This window comes from Mesoplodon densirostris, chromosome 9, assembly GCF_025265405.1.
Source record: "Mesoplodon densirostris isolate mMesDen1 chromosome 9, mMesDen1 primary haplotype, whole genome shotgun sequence".
In the NCBI taxonomy this organism is placed as follows: domain Eukaryota; kingdom Metazoa; phylum Chordata; class Mammalia; order Artiodactyla; family Ziphiidae; genus Mesoplodon; species Mesoplodon densirostris.
Genome location: NC_082669.1, coordinates 65,194,158 through 65,216,781, shown reverse-complemented (window position 1 = coordinate 65,216,781; position 22,624 = coordinate 65,194,158). Strand labels below are relative to the sequence as shown.

General features: G+C 37.4%; 2 protein-coding genes across 5 annotated transcripts in view; one reads left to right on the top strand and one right to left on the bottom strand.

The window, feature by feature from the left end:
* The window catches only part of JAZF1 (JAZF zinc finger 1), a 350,707-nt gene extending 346,298 nt beyond the window's left edge, over positions 1-4,409 (top strand). The window contains exons 5-7 of one of the 3 annotated variants that reach the window (XM_060107773.1): positions 1,996-2,077; positions 3,663-3,740; positions 4,265-4,409. In XM_060107773.1, the coding sequence (XP_059963756.1) occupies positions 1,996-2,077; positions 3,663-3,712 (132 nt within the window). In that variant the 3' untranslated portion in view covers positions 3,713-3,740; positions 4,265-4,409. Of the gene's footprint in view, positions 1-1,995 lie in introns of all 3 variants that reach the window. The other 2 variants (XM_060107772.1, XM_060107771.1) reach the window with 2 other exon arrangements.
* Positions 4,401-22,624, bottom strand: part of TAX1BP1 (Tax1 binding protein 1) — a 90,727-nt gene continuing 72,503 nt past the window's right edge. The window contains exons 14-18 of one of the 2 annotated variants that reach the window (XR_009533337.1): positions 17,938-18,121; positions 17,210-17,358; positions 6,914-6,996; positions 4,697-6,290; positions 4,401-4,605 (exon numbers count right to left, since the gene is read on the bottom strand). Coding sequence is in view for 1 of the 2 variants with exons in the window: in XM_060107770.1 (XP_059963753.1) it covers positions 6,089-6,290; positions 6,914-6,996; positions 17,210-17,358; positions 17,938-18,121 (618 nt within the window). In the remaining variant the exon portion in view is untranslated. Of the gene's footprint in view, positions 6,291-6,913; positions 6,997-17,209; positions 17,359-17,937; positions 18,122-22,624 lie in introns of both variants that reach the window. The other variant, XM_060107770.1, reaches the window with a different exon arrangement.

Below are 22,624 nucleotides of genomic sequence, written 5' to 3'. Positions count from 1 at the left end.
ATGGGATATTATTAAGCAAGCAGATGCAAATTATTAAGCATTTGTGAGTCAGGAGACTTCCCACCATAGTGTTACTATTAGAAAGTTGAGTCTTTTTCTAATGATCATAAAACAGTTATTTCCTCCCCGTCTCCCTCCCTCCCATAGCTTAAAACAATGCTTATCTTTGTTGCCTGGCTCCAGCTAGGTGGCTCTCACCTGGGTCTCTCATGTCACTGCAGTAGGGTACCAGCTGGGGCTAGATACACAGGTTGGCTTCTTTACCCATGTGCCTGGGCCCGCGGTGGGATGGTTGGAGCAGCAAGGGGCTGGCAGGGCGTATCTACCTCTCTCTGTTAATGGGTCGGATTCTGCACCGTCACTGCCCTCCCCACATCCCAGCGCAGCAATCTCCTACTCCCCAGCATGCCTCTAGAAGACCAGTGAAGTGCTTCCTCGCCCTGCATGCAGGGATTAATGCAGGGATGACAAGGGCTGAAGGCGCAGGCAGCCAACAGCTGGACGTTCAGGGAAGAAGTCGTGTCTGTCCTTGTGGCTCAACTCACTGGACAGCCTTCAGACTCAAAGCATAGACAACTGGTTGCTACTTGTCACCCCTGGGTTCAACAAAGTCGAGAGGATTCTCTTCCATAGGACTTTTGAAAAGTATTCATGTGCACTGTGAATCTCCAATAGGGAAATATAAAGAGTAATCACGACTGAACATATTTTGTTTCATGGCAACTCTCCATTTCTTCCAGAACGAGGCGTGCTCTGACACATTCATCCACTCACAGATACTAGTGGAGCATCTGCTGCGGGCCAGGCCCTGTGCTAGATGCTCATGAAACAACTGCAGTTTGTTCTTATGCTTTGGGAGCTCGATAAGGGCATCCTATGAAGTGGAAGGCGGCTATGTTGGAAACCTTTCGTTGGGCACAGGACTGGCCTCAGTGGGCCTAGATTCAGACAGTACTTTAGAAAACAGTCCACTCTTCTGGTGATGTGTACTCAACAACTTCCTATCTTCTCTTTTCCCTTACTCCTCAATCTGACAGTAGCTGACTTGGAAATTAAGACCTATGCTCTAGTATCACCTCTGCCATTTATGCTTACTTAAATCTTCCATCAGTTTACTCAATGTCCTGAGCCTGTTTACTCACCATGTAATTGGGATAAGCAAAACTAACTTGGTAGAAACTGTAGAGTGATTCTAGGCATGACATCGTAAATAGAATATGCAAGTGAGCTAGCAAAACCAACTAATAGAAATCCAGAAAGCAGTTTGGTATTTCATGTTATCATTTAGAATTTGTAGGCCAATTTGAAGTCTGGAACTTTTCTGTTGCTGAGACTTTAATAACCTAACATTTTAAAAGTTCACTGTATGTTTGGAATAGTACATAAATAAAAGTAGGGCCTCGTCTGCCCATAGGTGCTTATTTAACACACACAACAGTGCTGGGGCAAGATTTGGGCACAGATACGGCTTAATGCAGAGTAGAAAATGGACACAAAATCCCTACCTAAGGTAGGGATTATTATCATGGTTGCCTGGGAGCAAGACACAAGCTGAGTTTCCAAATGAAGAATTTATACACGTCTTGAACTTCATTACCCTAACCTGTGTTTTCTTTAGATTTTTTCGGGGCCATCTTGAGGATATTTGTATGTAGTTGTTCATCGTTAACATTCTTCAGAGTGGAAACAAGATTCAGAGGGAGCTGTGCCTCTTTATACAGTCTGGGTCTTAAATACGTATTTTATGTAAAAGTCAGAAGTCAGTACTCTCAGAGTAACTGAGGTGTATTTGAAATTGCCTTGCGTGAGCTGTGTGCACGACCCAGTCTGCACCGCCCACGATTAACACACGACTGCGATTTCGTGAAAAAGCCTGTTCTGTCTACAGCTGCCATCCAGAGCTGTCCAGCTGCAGTCAGACCCGCACTGAGGTTTCCCCCCGATCTGACACTGTGCGACTCCGTCTAATAGGTGATATTTTTGTCCTCTCCACAGAATGTGAATGGCATAAAGTACCATGCTAAGAATGGCCACAGAACACAGATTCGTGTCCGCAAACCATTCAAGTGTCGTTGTGGTAAGAGTTACAAGACAGCTCAGGGCCTGCGGCACCACACAATCAATTTCCATCCCCCGGTGTCGGCTGACATTATCAGGAAGATGCAGCAGTAACATGCTGGTCATAACTGTGCCAAGAAATCCTCACCAGCAGTTGCTGATTTTGAAAACAGCCACCTTTTTTTCAGGGGAAGCATTCAGCAACCCTTTAAAGAATAAATGCATGCTTTAAATTTTTTCTGTAACTTTGGAATGATGTATCTTTGTAGAGTTAATGATTTTGTACATTTGCACATGTAATCATCATACCCATTTTCATTACTTTGATATAAGGTGCTAAACAAAAAAAGCTCTAGGTTTTTCAGCACATTTCCCCCAAAACAAGACAGAAATTGAGGGCATGTTGCGTATCGTTTAGCTGTGTTGCAGTGATATCAGTTGCGGGGGAGGAGGGGCTGGCACTGAGGGGTTTTCCCCCAAGGTGATAACGTGATTGGTTGAACTCAACACATCAACTCATTGTGTTCAAAACCAAAATAATACCTTCACTGTCAAACTGGTTACCATGCCTTACATAATGGAGTGAGTTAGTACCTGTGACTAGAAAGACTTTAGGTAACGGAAATATAAATAAGAAAGAATGTTTAACATAATATGCTAAAAATATTTTCATATTTAAATAACATGCATAAAAGGTGTGCTTTCTGTGTTTTATATTATCTTGCAAATCCTTTTGACCTTTAAAAAGCTGAAAATCTTGCCATGTGACTTACCAATCATTTTAGTGTTACAAATGGCATTTTTGTACAAAAAGTCTATTCAGTTCACTCATTAACACACATTCATTGAGTGCCTGCTAGGTGCAAGGGATTCAGTTTATGCCTATTGATGTCTGTGGACCAAGATACCAGTTTAGTGAAATACTTTCCCCTGAAATCTGTTAGGAAACACTTTGAAATACTTAAGTGCAAATTTTGTGTGTGTGAAATTTAGTTCTATCTATCTTCATCTTTAGGTGAAGTTTTAAAGCACTTTGTCGTTCTCTATTGCCAACAGATGTGATGTTTTATGTGTTGCCAGTTCTTGCAACCACTGCCCTAACAACCTGCGGGTTGCAGATAAGAATTAAAATGCCAAGCGCGTTTCAAAGAGGAGCGTTTTGTTAAGACCCCTGTCGCCTCCTCATGCTCATTGTGTTTTCAGACTTTTTTTAAAGGCACTTTTTCCATCACATTGTAGATGTCTGTATTCCCACTGGAAATGTCTGTTTAGCTTTGTAAGACATTTTGCTGAAATATGAAATTGAGCCTTATTGACAGGTAAGTGCTTCTTGCAGCAGGTGGTCAAAGAGTGACTAATACGTGACCCATTAGAGTATAACCTATGTCTGGACCATTCCTAAAGTTTTTCTTACCAACAGTACCATCATGCCTTGAGTGTTCATTTCTCCCAAGTGCTATTCCTTAAACATGAGTTTACCAATTGCCTAATTATGCAATAAAAATTGCTTTGAGATGGCTAACTAACTGCCCACAAAACTGATGAAAATCAAACTCGAAATGCTTGTAAAATAACTTTCTTCCCGTGTTTCCATTTGTTGAAAGTCTTACAGATGGAAAGCAGGTGTTCCTCCTCAATTTTTCAGACCTTTTGAAAGGAAGACAATTCTGTTAGCCAGATGGGTAAGCTTCTATTAATACACTCTTAAATTGTGAATCCCTCATAATGAGGGATTCAAAAGTTATTTATAAAGACACTACCTGCTAAAAATGTCCTCAGATCTCTGAAGAATAGTCTTGGTCCTGAATATACAGTGTTATCCTTTATGTTTTAAAGGGTGATACAGACATGAGAAGCCACTAGTTGGTGCATAAGAAGGCCCTACTTGGCTATTTCATATCTACCTAGAATTGACCAAAATTTTTTTTAGGCCAGCAATTATTATTTAGCTTCGCTCCTTCTAGTGCAAGAAACTGTAGGCTGGATCAGTAGTTCAACAGCTAAACAGTCATAAAATAGTCATTGTGCATGTTAAATTTCTTTCAACTATAAAAATTTCCAGTTTCTATTTACTTATTCATTGTGACAGTATTACTAAACAAACAGGTAAGGATGGGAATATTTTGTTATAACGTGTATAGTGAATGTACTGTACTGTGTCTGTGAAAACTGTGCTTTAAATTATATTTTCCTATGTTTTGTTCAGGACAGAGCACATTAAGTTTGAAAGCAACAGAGGTTTGTTTTAGAACTGAAGGCAACTTAATGAAACAAAATTGCTGTCAAGAAAAGCTGCTTATAAATGTAAATGATATCACATTTAAAATAAACTGCCTCTGACCCCAAATAAACATGGCTCTTTATTTTCATTAGCATCCATTATAAAGACCAGTATCAAGATTGCCACAGAAACGAATATATCCATTAATTACCTTGTTCTAAGGCTGCCCTTTTTTGGTGGGGGGCAGAATTCAGCTGACATGTAGATTTCATCAATGTTTTGCCTAGGTTAGTAGGATGAACAATTTCATTTCACTGGTAGTAGCACTATAAAATTCAAAGGATACTTTTAGGTTAGCATGGTCCATAATTATTAACTGATGGAACAAAAATGTTCTTATCATTGAACATATTTTACCTGAATATATTCTGCTTAGCATATAACCTATCCAGAAGCTTAAAACATGGAGTCTTCAATACTGTTGCATCCCAGGTCTGCCATGTCCTGATACCTGACTGCCCAATACTGTTTGTTTTGCCCTAGACTCAAACCTTTTAAAGGATTCCAACGATACATAAATTCTGCTCCTAAAAACAAATACAAGTGAGATGATGTATAATATATGCGGTTCACATATAGTACCCCCAAATGCCACTACACTGAATATTAAGTTAACATCTTAGATAGCTAGTTTGCTTAAGACAAGCTTAAATATTTTGATAACCACAAAAACAGCAAAATCAAAGTCAGTACTTTAAATCCTTAACATACATATTCTAAAAGAGGAAAGGACTGTAGTTCAGATATTTTAATGACCCAGACCAAAAAGACATTCAAGATGCTAGACCTAATGAAAAACTATCACAAATAAATTTGACAATGAAATGTGTCTACTTTAATGTTAATGAATACTATATACAGCAGAGTCATAACGAACACGATAGTTTGATTTGGGTTTATGCATTACATATTTAATCACTTACTGAGAACATTTTTTCAAAGTTATACTCTTATCAAGAAAATGTGAAAAAAGACATACATTTTCTGTGATTTTATGCCACAACCATCACTGTTTAGTAGATCATTTAGTATGAAACAATTACACTGACATATCTTGTTCCATTTCCCCATCAGATAGAAATACAACTTTAAGATGGCTTAAAAATAATCATTCAGGTATTTAAAATTTTTTAGTCATAAAATTAGCAAAATATGCATTCTATTAATTCCTAAAGCAAACATTTCAAATATAAAAAGGATATTTGCTATCTTGGAAGCATGTGATCTCATTCTACATGCAGCTCCCTTTCTAAAGAGGGTTAAAAAAAAAACATTTCATGGGCTAAATTATGAAGTTTCTGTATTCAAAAGAATAACTTTGCAAGACTTATGATAAATTCTTTGTATTACATAATTTTTAGTAGTCATGCTCAATCAACAAGGTCAACAGAGACGTGTAAGTATTTTGCTAAATAACACACTATACATACCTATTTTTTCAGTGTGGTAACATTAAAATAATCCATTTCCTTCATTCATGTAATTTTTCAAAATGGGGAATAAATAAAGATACAAACACACAAGAACTTCTTAAGCAGGTAAGATTAACAGAGGTTAAAATTATATTTATTGATAAGTGATAAGCCAAGGACTGACCCTGACACTAGTAACACCAAACTCAAAGTAGCTGTTGGTCAGAAAAGTGCAGTAGAGGGTGCGTCAAAGTGACACCTTGTGGTCTCCTTAGTGGTCTGAGGTGGGTTTTTTTCCAACTGCTAAACTGTTTTATTAACTCCTAATAAAAATTAACTAGTCAAAATTTAAAACATTCTGATCAAAATGGGTCTGTACATGCCTTTCAAACCCCTGCTGGTCATAGTCAGGAGGGAATTGCTCGCTGCACATTGGGCACACCTTCCAGTGACTTTCAACATGTTCTTCAAATTTGCTCTGATCGTAGTTGGGAGGGAACATTAATTCACAGAGCGGACATTTCTTCTGAACATCAAAGCTTGAGGAAATAAAATGAAAGAATTACGTATTTCTAATAAACAGATTTTTAACAGCAGTAACCTTCAGATACGGCGAGGTTACATTTATCTAGTTAAGGTGATATTCATACTAACACTTACCTTGAAAGTCTTCAGTTACACCAGGAACCTCTTTTTCTGCTCCTAAAAGCTTGCTATTGACAATTGTGTAAACCATTTATAAAGCCTCTAATTTTAGTTTTACAATTAGATTGACAAAGAAAATCTTTTTCTCATCAAAATCCAAAAAATACAATCACATTATGTGAAATGAGGCTCAGTGACAAGAATTCTTCGATTTTTAACTAACAAAATATGCCTTTTGTAAAACTATGAAGATTCATACAACTTGTAGCTTCCCAACAGTGTTCGTTCAGTTTAACAACTAAAGGTGTTTACAGCACCGGTCCTCAAGGTACGGCGTGCATCAGAACTACCTGGAGGCATGCTGAGACGTGTACTGCTGGGCCCTACAGCAAGGATTTGGGGTTCAACAAGATCTGAGTTAGGGCCCTGGACCATATGCATTTCTAACACATTTTCAAGGACCATTCGTTGAGAGCCACAGGTAATCCCAATTCTACACACGAAAGAGAAAAATTACCTGGGATCAAAGCAAAAGCCTGTTCCATGGCCACGTAAATGCTGACTTGGAGGATCAGGAGCGGTGGGCACATTCTCATCTTCCTAGGCAAACAATAATCATGCAACTTTTGAGAAAAGTGAAACCGAAGAGAAGTTCCTCAATTAATTAATTCAATCAAGCACCGTATAAAGGAAACAAGATTACACTTTTAAAAATTTACTTCTATTATCATTAAATTAGACTTTCATGTAAACATGTTTGAAAGTGACTTTTTTTTTAAGAGAGTATTTCACTATGGACTAAGTCTTACCTTGAAATAAAAAGCAGTATTCAGTGGAACGGAGAGTATACTACACCTGTGCGTGTGAATGAAGTAGAGATCAATAGACTTTTTTGACCGATATGTAGGTAACTTTACCGACTTTTCATTCCATACACTGGGTGACCACTTTCATAAAAATCTTAAGACTGCATTATTTTTCCTTTTATTCTCATTGAATGACTATTAGTCTGTAAGATAGGCAGGATCTTCTTTGATAATATATATCCACTGCACAATACATAGAAATTATAAATGAAAACAGTGCGTGTGTGTGTGTATGTTTTGGGGCAAATACACAAGCGAATCCAACTGGAAAACCATGTTAAAGCGAAGCAATGCACCAAACTACAGGCCTCAAAAACCCTGATGTAAAACAATCAGATTCAAATTTAAATATCTGATTAACAGATTATCAAGGAAGACTCCTAAAACCCTGTAAATCTGAGTCTGAATCAGAAAGAAAATGCTGGTTTGAATTTCCATGCCTGAATCCCTCTAGTCACTTTTTATAGACTTGCACATTGCTGCTACATCAATATCCAAACACAGACTGTCACTTCATATCCAAAGCAGCCACATCATCTGAAGTGCCCATTTGCTTTCTTCCCCTGAGCAGTTTGTTAGCTGCTCTCATGTCATGAACTAACAGCACACAACAGGTGGAAGAGGCACTGGTGAAAGTCCTTACGTTGCTGGGTAGTCATAATTGCCCCAGAACTATTAACAGGCTAAGTCAGGTCTGTCATAGGAAGAGGTTCCAAAAAAGAGGATGTGACGTGAAATTTGAAGCGACCAAACAAAAGATAAATTGAATTCTTTTTTTTGGCGGGGGGGAGGGAATAGTAAGGGAAGGTGGGGTAACTTAGCTATTACTCTGACAATTATCCCCGCTAAAAGCTCAAAAAAGGAGGTGAGAGACTTTTTATTTCCCCCATGTGCATCACATGAGAAAACACTTTTGTTTACATATGATTCCTTTAGGATACAACTGGGCAAAAGAAAAACAGGATCAATAACCTAATAGGGTATTGAGAAGTTGGGGAATGTTGGACAAGTACTTCATATACTTCAAAAATTAAAAGTCTTTAAGTAACTAAAATCCAGACAGTTTTTAAATCTGCAGGTACAAAGAGGGAAGATGATTTAGTAGTTGAATCTGCTAAGCTTACATATGTATAACAGGCAAATTGTGATTCTGTGCCACATTACTCTGGCTGCCATACTTAGGCCTTCCAGCAACAATATCTGAAAATGAATCTGCTTAAACAACTACATATAAAATAATGAACAAAATTTTCTCATATATAAATGACATAATATGTTTTAAAATTTTTTGAAATGCTATTGAAGAAAATGAGAATAATAAAACGTCCTCATATTCTACTTTTCAAAATTCTTGATGAGACATATATATAATATTGTACAATACAACTTTCTAGGAGCAAAAAATATAATGGAACCAAAAATCTCATAACCACCTTTCCCTGTGTTTTACAACAGCTGCAGCTCACACCAATTCACTGCTTCCATGAAGCAGCTGACAATAGAGTTTGGAACTAGCTAAGGTGCTAGGTTCAGACCACCTATCAGACATGTTAACCCTGCTCATAAAATATGTGGATGAGGGGGGCAAAAAAAGCAATTTATACTTTCTAAGCCATATATGATTTGGTAAGGGTAACTATTATTCTGTATCTTCTACCAGAATAAAAGGGGAGAGGGACTGAAGAGTAGAATTCTAGATGTAATAATCAGACATAAGTCCTCATGAAATAAGAAATCACCTATTGGGAGAATAGTTTAAAACCAGGAAGTATGTAATAAAATCTGAGTAACCAATTCATATAATAAAGTCTCTGGTGATCTTGTCATGCAAAATGACCAAATTTTCACTCACAAATACAGTTATTCCATTTTACCCATCAAGCTCGGCTAATTAGTTGCCAAACCATACTAGTTTACATATAACAAATTAGCCCAGGAAGTGAGACTATTAAGGCAGGCTCACTGCCAGCAACAAAAAATGGCTACTGGTGAAAAAAGAGAGGAAAGCAGACAAGAACCTAAAACATCAAATAGGATTTCAACACTGGATCATACAGCTTTACTATACACCTTAAAAGAATGTGAGGACATCATTCAATATTGAGTTTTTAATTAATAAATTTCAGTCATTAAGGTTATTAGTATTCTATTTTAGCAAGATTTCCACCCAAAACTACTAAAGTAATCAAGTTTTAGCACTGAAAGTTGTCAACTCAAAAGAATTTTGAATAGCAAGTTTTAAAGTATAAGTACCTAGTATTTTAGCTAAACTGCTGAAATAATCTTGTAAGCAAATATTATTGGGACTACCACACTAAAATGTATTTACGAACAATTCCAAATAATTAAAATTTTCTTAAGAAAATATTTTCAATAGCATTTTAATCTCTACAAACGTCTAAACCACTCTACATTGTTCATGTACCTTTAGACCCATGAGCACAATACTCTATCTGCAAACTCATTTTTAAGCAAAGGAAACATGCTACGGTACACTGAAGCTCTGTTTGAAACCCAAAACTTCTCATGAGATGCTCAACTCAAAATCTAGTCTCTAAAAAAATTCTTGTTTTTCTTAGCAAAGTATATAACCAGTTTGAACATCTGAAATAGTATTAAAATTGGTTAAGCTCTTAGACAACAAAATACATTTAATCATAGTAAATTCAAAATGCAATCATGATCATAAAAATACAATTACCATATGATACAACAATTCCGTTTCTGGGTATATATCCAAAAGAACTGAAAGCAGGAACTCAAACAGATATACTGGTACACCTATGGTCATAGCAGCATTATTCACAATAGCCAAAAGGTGGAAACAACTCAAATGTCTATCAATAGATGCATGGATAAACAAAATGTGGTATACACATACAATGAAATATTACTTAGCCTTAAAAAGGAAGAAAATTCTGACACCTTACAACATGAATGAATCTTGAGGACATATATTAAATGAAATAAGCCCATCACAAAAAGATAAATACTATATGATTCTATTGTACTTATATGAGGTATCCAGAATAGTCAAATTCAGAGAGAAAAAGTAGAATGGCAGTTGCCAGGGGCCAGAGGGAGGGAGGAATGGAGTTGTTGTTTAACGGGTATAGAGTTTCTGTTTTGCAAGATGAAAAGAGTTCTGAAGCCTTGTTGCACAACAATGTGAATATACCGTTGACCACTGAACAATGAGGATTTGAACTGCATAGATCTGCTTTTATGTGGGATTTTTTTCAATAGTAATACTACATGAACTGAGGTTGGTTGGATCCTCGAATGCAGATCTGTGGATATGGGAGAAACCACAGATGTAGAAGACCAACTGTAAGTTATACTCAGATTTTCAACTGCATGGTTGGTTGGCACCCCTAACCCTCATGTTAAGGGTCATCTGTACCTACTGCTATAGAAGCATGTACTAAAAAATAGTTAAGATGGTAAACTTTATGTTATGTGTATTCAACCACAATAAAAAATGCCATTGTGATCAAACTAGCAATACACACTCGGGAGCTAATGACTGAGTTACACCATCTGCATCATTAGGATTCAGACAATCAGAATTTCTTAAACTGTGTTATGATTCCACCTTTGCCAGGAATTATTAACTGAAATATTTAGGTATCATTAAGGAGCTAGTAATGAATATCAATGAAGAAATATCCACCACTTAATAGAACTTTTACTAAGTTAATAATTACTACTTTAGTTCAAGAGCATCCTGTAAGAAACACTTGCTAAGGCCAAAATCAACACATTAAGAACAGAGCACCAATGACTCTGGGTAACTTTTATATGAAACTAAAGAATTAATGTTTATCCTTATAACTCTGTATTATTAAGTAATATTAGTCAACATTCTCTTTTTATGAGATGTTACTGTTTAAGCTCAGCCAAACATCCATTTCTAGTAATATGTCAATGAAGGAATATCATTGAATTATAACTCCATAAAATTTAAAGGTATTTTAAAAACCGGAAAGCAAATAATTTTGTAAGATCTCTATTTTCAAATGTCACTTTTCTCAGATACATGCAGCCCTATGTTCATGCAACACTATTTACAAGAGCCAAGACATGGAAACAACCTAAATGTCCATCGACAGATGAATGGATAAAGAACATGTGGTATATATGTATACAATGGAATATTACTCAGCCAATGAAGAGTGAAATAATGCCATTTGCAGCTACATGGACCTAGAGATTATCACACTAAGCGAAGTAAGTCAGAAAGAGAAAGCCAAATACCATATGATATCACTTATATGTGGAATCTAAAATAATGACACAAATGAACTTATCTACGAAACAGAAACAGACTCACAGAGAGCATACTTGTGGTTGCCGAGGTGAGCCAGCGGGTAGGGGGGCGGGTGTTGGATTGGGAGTTTGGGATTAGCAGATGCAAACTACTACATATAGAATGGATAAACAACAAGTACAGCACAGGGAACTATATTCGATGTCCTGTAATAAACCATAATGGAAAAGAATACCCAAAAAATTTACTTTTCTCCACATTCAAAACTTAAAACAAACCAAAGACCTAAATTAGAAGCTAGAGCTACCTTAGATAAAACAATGGTTTCTGAGATACGACAACAAAAGTACAAGCAAAAAAAAGGATAGGTAAATTTGACTTCATCAAAATTTAAAACTTTGTGCTGCAAAGGATACCACCAAAAGAATATAAAGACAATCCACAGATGGGAGAAAATATCTGCAAATCATTTATCTGGCACGGGACAAATAATCCTATATAAAAATGGCCAAAGGACTTGAAGAGACATTTTCCCAAAGAACATATACAAATGGTCAACCAGCACATTAAAGATGCTCAGTATCATTAGCCATCAGGGAAATGCAAATCAAAATCATGATGATATGCCACTTCTCATCTACTAGGATGGGCTATCATCAAAACAACAGACAACAAGTGTGGGTAAAGATGTAGATAAACTGGAACTTTTACACTTACACACTGCCAATGGAAAAGGAATCAGGCAATTCTTCAAAAGGTTAAACACAGAGTTACCCTATGACCCAGCAATTCAACTCCTAGGTATATAACCAAACTGAAAAAGGTATTCAAACAAAAACTTGTACATAAGTTCACAGCAGCACTATTCACAAGAGCCAACTGTTAATCAACAGAGGAATGGATAAACAAAATGTGGTATATCCATACAACACACTATTCAGCATTTAATAAAAAGGAATGCAGTACGTTCTTCATGCTAAATATGCATGGATGCTAAAACATGGATCTTGAAAACATTATGCTAAGTGAAAGAAGCCACTCACAAAAGACCTCATGTTATAAGATCTGACTTACATAAATGTCCAGAATAAGCAACTCTACAGAGACAAAGTAACTGCTAAAGGGTACAGGGCTTCTTTCTGTGGTGAGGAAAATGTCCTAAAATTGAATGTGGTGATAGCTGCACAATTCTCTGAATATACTAAAAACCATTGAGTTGTATACTTTTTTTTTTTTTTTTTGCGGTATGCGGGCCTCTCACTGTTGTGGCCTCCCCCGTTGCGGAGCACAGGCTCCGGACGCGCAGGCTCCGGACGCGCAGGCTCAGCGGCCATGGCTCACGGGCCCAGCCGCTCCGCGGCATATGGGATCCTCCCAGACCGGGGCACGAACCCGTATCCCCTGCATCGGCAGGCGGACTCTCAACCACTTGCGCCACCAGGGAGGCCCGAGTTGTATACTTTAAATGGTAATTATATGGTATGTGAATTATATCTCAATAAAGCTGTTACCAAAAATTACTTTTCTAAGATGATCTGAACATTAGTAGGCAGAAAATAAAAATAATTAAAAGCATTTCTTTAGGTAAAATCGTTAGTCACAAAAATTTAAATAGACCCTACTGTATATGAAAGGCATTGTACTATATGGTATAGAGAAGGTAAAATTCAGCATTAAGAGATGCCAACCAGGGACTTCCCTGGTGGTCCAGTGGGTAAGACTCCACACTCCCAATGCAGGGGGCCTGGGTTTGATCTCTGGTCGGGGAGCTAGTTCCCACATGCATGCCACAACTAAGATCCCGCGTGCCGCAACTAAGACTGGGCACAGCCTAAATAAATAAATATTTAAAAAAGAAAAAAAAAAGAGATGCCAACCAGAGATACAGAATCAGCTGGAAATAAGTGTGTATTAAAAAAAAGTAGAACATATAGAATTCATATAATCTTTTTTTTTTAATTTATTTTATTTATTTTTGGCTGCATTGGGTCTTCGTTGCTGCACGCAGGCTTTCTCTAGTTGTGGTGAGCAGGGGCTACTCCTCATTGCAGTGCACGGGCTTCTCATTGCGGTGGCTTCTCTTGTTGTGGAGTATGGGCTCTAGGCGCGCAGGCTTCAGTAGTTGTGGCTTGTGGGCTCTAGAGCGCAGGCTCAGTAGTTGTGGAGCACAGGCTTAGTTGCTCCATAGCATGTGGGATCTTCCCGGACCAGGGCTCGAACCCATGTCCCCTGCATTGGCAGGCGTATTCTAAATCACTGCGCCACTAGGGAAGCCCCTCATGTAATCCTTTTGATGAAGTCTAATTTATCTATTTTTTCCTTTGCTGCTTGTGCTTTTGATGTCATATCTAAGAAACCATTGCCTAACATCACAAAGACCTACCTCTATGTTTTCTTTTGAATTTTATACTTTAGCTCTTATATTTAGGTTCAATTTGAGTTAATTTTTGTATATGGTAAGAGGTAGAAGTCCAATTTCATTTTTTTGCATATGGATATCCAAATGTCCCAGCACCATTTGTTGAAATGATTATTCTTTCCCCTTTGAAATGTCTTGGGGGACCTCCCTGGTGGTGCAGTGGTTAAGAATCTGCCTGCCAATGCAGGGGACACAGGTTTGATCCCTGGTCCAGGAAGATCCCACATGCCACGGAGCAACTACGCCCTTGCGCCACAACTGCTGAGCCTGCGCTCTAGAGCCCGCATGCCACAACTACTGAAGCCCGTGCGCCTAGAGCCCATGCTCTGCACCTAGAGAAGCCACCGCAATGAGAAGCCTGCACACTGCAACGAAGAGTAGCCCCCGCTCACCGCAACTAGAGAAAGCCCACACGCAGCAACGAAGACCCAACACAGCCAAAGATAAATAAATTAATTAAAAAAAAAATGTCTTGGCAGTCTTGATAAAAGTGGATTGGCTGTAATTATATACTACTTTTGTAAACAGAAAACATACTGGTTATATTCAAAGTAAAATTTTAAAAATAAGACAACATATGAAAAATGGCAAAATTTAAGAAAGGCAAAAATTCCATGTGTCATGACAATGGGAAACAGGCCTTGATTCTTTCAAGCAGTGATTCCCAACAACTGTGGAGTCATAGCCCCTTTGAAAACCACAGATCCTTCTGAGAATAAAAACTAAAAAACTCATCAGAAAAAGATGTAAATACAAAAACTGTCAGTCTTCAATTGGGGGGTCCATAGTGAAGGATTCATGTGGAAAGCTACAAACTACACATTAACAGAATGTGTGAACCTCAGTCTTTCAGAGATAGAGGAGAAAGGAAAGAAGTAAAGCTAGTCAGGTGGAAGGGAAACACTATACAAAGGCATAAAAACAACTGGAAAGTGGGATATGTGTTGAAGGAAGAGAAAGTAATCCAAACTTGCCTGATGGGCCTTAGGAAGTTTAGACCAGTGCAACTCAAACTTTATTAAGCGCATGATCACCAAAAGACTTTGTTAAATGCAGTCTGATTCTCTGTAGGTCTGGAGTGGAGCCAGAGATTCCTTATTTCTTCCAGGAGATACCAATAGTGTTGGTCCAAAAAAGGTATTTTTGTGAAGCAAGAGTTTAGACCATGGTTCCAAAAACTGTGCAGGAGGCTACTGAGATGCTAAAGGTGCCATTAACTGAGAAAGTTTGGAAACCTCTGGTTTAGTCATTTGGTAGGTTGATAGGTGGTAAAACCACAACTTCCATAGCCAAACTGATGCGGCTGTATGCTTACCAGCTGTATGACTTGAAGCAAGCCAGGTAGTCTGTCTCTGTTTCCTCCATTATAAAATATAGTAATAGTTTCTACCTCATAGGACAGCTATAAAGAGTTAATATATTTAAAGTGTTAAGCATTAGCTGTCCAATGAAACTACAGAAATGTCTATTGCCATCACTATCATCATAATTACAACTATGAGGTGAAGGGGAGTGAGTCATAAAAGCCTTTTTTGATCTGACAGGAAGTTTTTGGTGCAGAAGGGAGGAGATACGGAAGGTGTGACTGGAGGGGGCTGGAAGTGCAGCCGCTTCAACCCCAACTGAAAGGCACTAGGTCCCAGGCTGTTAAATACTTCCAGGGCAAAGAACCAGAGAAAAGGAACAGGTCAACTCAGAGCTGCTTTTCATATTCTAACTGAAACTACTTAACTAAAACACTTCATTTGCAAGTGATTTTTGTTGTTGTAAGGACCAGAATTTAAAAAAAAAAAAAAAAAAAAAGGTCTGAACGTACATAAAAATTAGTTTCTGTCTAATGTGAAAAATCTTCTGATAGCAAAAATACAATTACCCAAGGTATGCCTCCTAAGACCCCTTCCATCTCATTACCAAATCTAAGCATGTCAGCAAATGAGCACAAGATTCTAACACTGCTCCTCATGGGTTTGCAGGAGGGCGAAGCACACAGATGAGAAAGCACATTCTGCTAATTAAACTGAGGCAGATGACTAGAGAAGAGAAGAGCTTGTCCCATGTAACACCTGTGCCAAGAATGATCAGATTAAATATGCAAAATGTGAAGTAAAGGTGTGAAAAAGCAGTAAGATGATACTCTAGACTTCATATAGGCTACCAAAGTTCTGACAGTTTTCCTAATTATTCCCAGTAATGGATATAGGAGGCCAAAAGGCAGAAGAGAGAAATACATTTTTCTCCATTATGGGTGTTGAGCACTAGGGCTAAAATCATGCCTGTCTGAACACTGATCAGTTTCTGCAAAGGTTAATAGCAATTAAATGCAGCAAACTAGATTAAATGAGAAACAGGTCATGATACTGCTGTACTTGCAAAGAGCACGATAAAGCATTTCTTTTAAACGCATCTTAATGCACAGAAAATCCAAAGAGCTGCTATGAGGAAAAGGATCTATTAAATGGTGAAGAAATCTCTTAAATGAAATAAAAAGAATGCCATGCCACGTAAACTGATTCAATTATCAACAGTACTGTACTGCTGAGACATTAAATACTAATGATGTCTACAAGAGTATTTCTCTGAAAAAGAAAACTATGATACACACACTTCTTCCTTTTTCTTGCTAAAGATAATGAAGAGTCCACTTTATAACTTAAAGTGGGATATAAATGCAAAGCTGAAAAGATGCACAGCAAAGCATAACACTGTCATTAACACTTTGCTTCTTGCAACCTAGTACATCTACAATCAAAAGAATATAGTAAATTAGTCTGTGTTAATTAAGATTAAACTATCTGTGACTACAGTTAATACTGTATTGTACATTTGAAAGTTGCTAAGAGAGTAGATCTTAAAAGTTCTCATCACAAGAAAAAAAAATTACAGCTGTATGATGATGGATGTTAACTAGACTTGTTATGATGTTCATTTTGCAATATACACAAATACCGAATCATTATGTTGCACACCTGAAACATGTGTCAATTATAGCTCAATTTAAAAAAAAATTTTTAAGATTAAACTATCTTATAATTACAATATTCTAAGGTCATCATTCTCTCAATAAATCCTAAAGTGTAAGTCTGAAGCATATTAATGGTTGATTTTTCAAATTTAAATACAAGCAGATTTTTCAAAAAATCAAGTAAGCAATCATGTGTACACACAAGCATACACATTCTCTCTTTCTACACACACATAACTCTCTACACAGGACAAAATATAAAAGGGACAGGCTCAGAAAATAGAAATTCAACTTACTTTACTATCCTCAGGGTCTTCTAAACCATCAGGTCGACTTAGGTTTCGAGCAGGCTGGCTGCAGACAACATTATCTTCCAGTCCCCAAGAGGGTACTCTCACAGGTGGCCTTTGGATTTCATCTGGGTAAAAAGCACCATCTGCTCCATCTGAAATAAAAATTTTGGAAGGGTAGGGTAAAAACCTGGTACTAAAATTAGAATCTCTGTGTATAGCTATGATGAACAGAATATAAAGAACCACTTTAGTGTATCCAAAAAATGTCTTTTTTTAACCCAAATGATCTTTAAAAATAAGAACTATGTGCAATAAGCAAACAGACTCCTCATTCATGGTGTACTGCTTCTAGATGAAGCCAGTTAGTGTTAAACATTAAAACTGCTTATTATAGGGCTTCCCTGGTGGTGCAGTGGTTGAGAGTCCGCCTGCCGATGCAGGGGACACAGGTTTGTGCCCCGGTCCCGGAAGATCCCACATGCCGCGGAGCGGCTAGGCCCGTGAGCCATGACTGCTGAGCTTGCGCGTCCGGAACCTATGCTCCGCAACGGGAGAGGCCACAAAGTGAGAGGCCCACGTACCGCAAAAAAAAAAAAACCAAAAAAACTGCTTATTATAAAACAAGATTTCTATTAGAGTTGATCATACCAACAGTTCTCTAATCCCAGGAAGATACAAACAAAAAAACCCCTCCACATTCAGCTAACCCCAACCAAAAATATTTTAATAACCTCTTGTTTCCTGTGTTGCATAAGGATTACCAAACTGCAGAACTGGTTGTGTATCTGGCACTGCAGGAACATGACCATTTTGCTCTGAGCTTGTGTTGAAACACTGTGAGATCTGCTGAGGACTCTGGGAATTCTGACCCTCCAATTTCCTTTCTGCTTGATTTTCTATACTCCTTTTAAGTTCCTAAAATTAACAAAAACAAAGGTGAATAAGCAACCAAATATTTTTTAACAAGAAGAGCATTAAATATTTAGCCAAAATATAACAATAAAATGACTTCCCTACTATATTTAAAGTATACAGTTGGAAAGGCTGGTCCTCAACTTCTCATAAATGTCCCTTCCACATCTAACAAAATCAGAAAGCGGGATAAAGCCCAATATATTTTCAAATTTATTTGTGCCAATAAAGTACCCTTTTTATTGCTAATTGAGAGGAAATTGCGAATCTCTTACAATTTAGCTATTAGTAAAAATCATAAGACAAAAAAACAACTCAGACTGCTTCCCTGGTAAACTCTACTGAACATTTTAAAAAATACTAATCTTGTATAAACTCTTTCAAAAACTAGAGGAAAAAAACAGTCTCAGCTTACTTTACAAGGCCAGTATTATCCTGATACCCAAACCAGTGACATCACAGGAAAACGGCAGACCTCAACTGCAGACCCTCACGAATACTGATGTAAAAATCCTTAACTTAATTAAGAAATCAAATTCAATATTAGAAAATAATACATTGGGACTTCCCTGGTGGCGCAGTGGTTAAGAATCTGCCTGCCAATGCAGGGGACATGAGTTCGATCCCTGGTCTGGGAAGATCCCACATGCCGCGAAGCAACTAAGCCTGTGTGCCACAACAACTGAGCCTGCGCTCTAGAGCCCGTGTGCCACAACTAAAGCCCACACCTAGAGCCCGTGCTCCGCAACAAGAGAAGCCACAACAATGAGAAGCCCTAGCACCGCAAGGAAGAGTAGCCCCCGCTCGCTGCAACTAGAGAAAGCCCACACGCAGCAACGAAGACCCAATACAGCCAAAAATAAATAAATTTATTTAAAAAAAGAAATCATGACCAAGTGGGTTTTATCACAAGAATGCAAATTTAGTTTAACATCCCAAAATCAATGTAATTCATCACATGTTCATAAAGGAAAAAAGCATACAATCATTTCAATAACTGCAAGAAGAAACATTTTATAAAATTCAACAGGCATCCATGATTAAAAAAAAAGACATCTACAAAAACCTACAGTGAATCTTAATGGTGAAAAATTAAATGGTTCGACCTAAGATCAAATATTAAGGCAAAAATGTCTGTTCTAACCGCTTCTATTCAACATTATACTGGAGTTTCTTTTTTTTATTTTTATTTTTTTTATTTATTTGGCTGCACTGGGTCTTAGTGGCAGCACTCGGGATCTTCGTTGCGGCGTGCAGGATCTTTTAGTTGCTGCATGAGGGATTTAGTTTCCTGACCGGGGATCAAAGCCAGGCCCTGTGCATTGGGGAGCGCAGAGTCTGCACCATTAGGGAAGTCCCTATACTGGAGGTTCTACCACAGTGTTAAGATTAAGGCAAAATTAAGGCAGACAGACTGGAAAGGAAGAAGTAAAACCATCTTTACTCACAAATGATATGATCATAGAAGTGGAAAATCCTAAGGAATACACTAGAACTAGGAGAATGAGTTAATTTAGCAAGGCTGCAGTATATAAGGTCAATATATAAAAGCAACTGTACTGCTATATATCAGCAACACACAACTGAAAAATGAAACTTTTAAAAATTCGATTTATAGTAACATTCATAGATAAAAATTAAATACTGAGGAATAAATATAGCAAAAGATGTGCAAGGCCTATAAACTAAAAGCCACAAACATTACTGACAGAAATTAAAGAGAGCCTCAGCAAATGGAGAAATATACCACATTCATGGACTGGAAAACTTATTTTTATGCTATTAATTCCCCCCAAATTGATCTACAGATTCAATGCGATCCCAATCGAAATTCCAGCAGGTTTTTGTATAAACTGACAAACTGATTATAAAATGTACACGGAAACACAAAGGTCCTGGAATAGCCCATTTTTAAAAAGCAGAACAAACTTCAAGACTTACATAATCTGATTTCCAGACTTATTATACAGCTACAGTAATCAACTGAGTACAGTTTTAGCCTAAGGATAAACAGGTTGGGGGTAGGCAAACTTTTTCCATAAAGGGCCTGGTGGTAGATATTTTCAGCTTTGTAGGACACATAGCCTCTGTCACAACTACTCAAATCTCTCTCTGCTATTGCAGCCATAGACAATACCTAAAAATGAATGGGCATGGCAATGCGCTTTAATAAAACCTTATTTACAAAAATAGTCCACAAGCCAAATTTGGATGTAGGCCTTAGTATGCTGACCCCTAATATAAATCAATAAAACAGAAAAGAGATTCCAAAAATATACCCATACTCTTGTCAATTAATTTTCAACAAAGATGCAGAAGTAATACAATGGAGGAAAAACATGTTCTTTTAAATATATGATGCTAAAAAACTGGATATCTGCATACAAATAAACAAATTTTGACTACATATCATTCCTTACACAAAAATTAATTTTAAGTAGCTCATAAATCTAAACCTAAGAGCTGAAACTATAAAATACGCTGGATTAAAAAATAGGAGAAAATCTCTGTAACCCTGGGTTAGGCAAAAATTTCAGATAGGACACATATAGCATGAACCATTAAGAAAAATTTTGCTAAACTGGACTACTTCAGAATTAGAAGCTTTTGCTCTTCAAAAGACAGTATTTTTAAAAATGAAAAGGCGAACCACAAATTGGGAGAAAATATTTCCAACATATATAACAAAGAAATTGTATTTGGAATATATTTTTTAAAACTCTTTAAATCCAAAAAAGATAACCCAGTAAAGAATCAGGGGCTTCCCTGGTGGCCCAGTGGTTGAGGGTCCGCCTGCCGATGCAGGGGACGTGGGTTCGTGCCCCGGTCTGGGAAGATCCCACATGCCGTGGAGCGGCTGGGCCCGTGAGCCATGGCCGCTGAGCCTGCGCGTCCGGAGCCTGTGCTCCTCAACGGGAGAGGCCACAACGGTGAGAGGCCCACGTACCGCAAAAAAAAAAAAAAAAAAGAATCAGGTAAAAGATCTGAATAGACACTTCACAAAAGAATGTATATGAATGGCCTGCAGGCAAACGAAAAGATGTTGAGCATCACCAGTCAGTCATCAGGGACTATCTGGAAAAAATGAAAACACTAATCTTGAAAGATACATACACCCTAATGTTCATAGCAGCACTATTTAAAATAGCAAAGATATGCACGGAAGTAACCCAAGTGCCCATTAACAGACAACTGGATTAAGAAGATGGGTGTGTGTGTGTGTGCGCGCGCGCACGCGCTTGATTCAGTAAGTCAAAGACAAATACTATATGTATGGTATCACTAATATGTGGAATCTAAAAAATAATATGAATGACTGTATATACAAAAAAGAAACAGACTCACAAATATAGAAAACAAACTTGTGGTTACCAAAGGGGAGAGGGGAGGGGGAAGGGACAAATTAGGGGTATGAGATTACAGATAAAAACTACTATATACAAAATAAATAAGCAACAAGGATTTACTGTGTAGCATAGGGAATTATACCCATTATCTTGTAATAACCTATAATGGAATATAATCTGCAAAAATACTGAATCACTATGCTGTACACCTGAAACTAACACAATATTGTAAATCAACTACACTTCAATTAAAAAAATTTTTTTAAGTTTAACATTAAAAAATAATAATTAAAAAAACACTAGTTGTTGGAGAAATTAAAACTAAAACCACAATGAGGTAACCTTACACACTCACTAGAATGACTAGAATTAAAAACTGACAATACCAAGGGCTAGTGACTGGAATGCTCATATACTGCTGGTGGGAATGCAAAGTGTACAGCCTCTTTGGAAAACAATCTGGGTGTTTCTTAAAAACATACACTTATATACCATATAAGCCAGCAATTCCCTTCCTAGGTATCTACTCAAGAAAAGTGAAAACACATGTCCACAAAAAAAACTTGTAAGAGAATGTTCATAGCAGCATTACTCATAACAGCAAAACATGAGAAATAATTTGAATGCCCATCAGCTGGTAAAAGGGTTAACATCTATCAATTAGTGAATAAATTCTGTATGACCACATTTATGTGAAATCCTAGAAAAAGTAAGACTATAGAGTAACAGAAAGTAGAACAGTGGTTGTCTGGGACTGGGGGTAGCTGGAGGAATAGACTACATATGAGCATGAGGGAACGATGTGCAGCAATAAAACGTTCTATAGTTTGAATGTAATGGTAGAGAACTATATGTATTTGCCAAAATTCATCAAATTGCACTTAAAATGAGAGAATTTTATCATATTTAAATTGCACCAGGGACTTCCCTGGCAGTCCACTGCTTAAGACTTCGCCTTCCAATGCCGGTGGGGTGCAGGTTCAATCCCTGGTCGGCGAGCTAATATCCCACATGCCCCACGGCCAGAAAAATAAAACAGAGCAATATTGTAACAAATTCGATAAAGACTTTAAAAATGGTCCACATCCAAAAAAAAAAAAAAAAAAAAAAAAAACCTTGAAAAATAAAAATTTAAAAATTCAACCAAAAATATTAACAA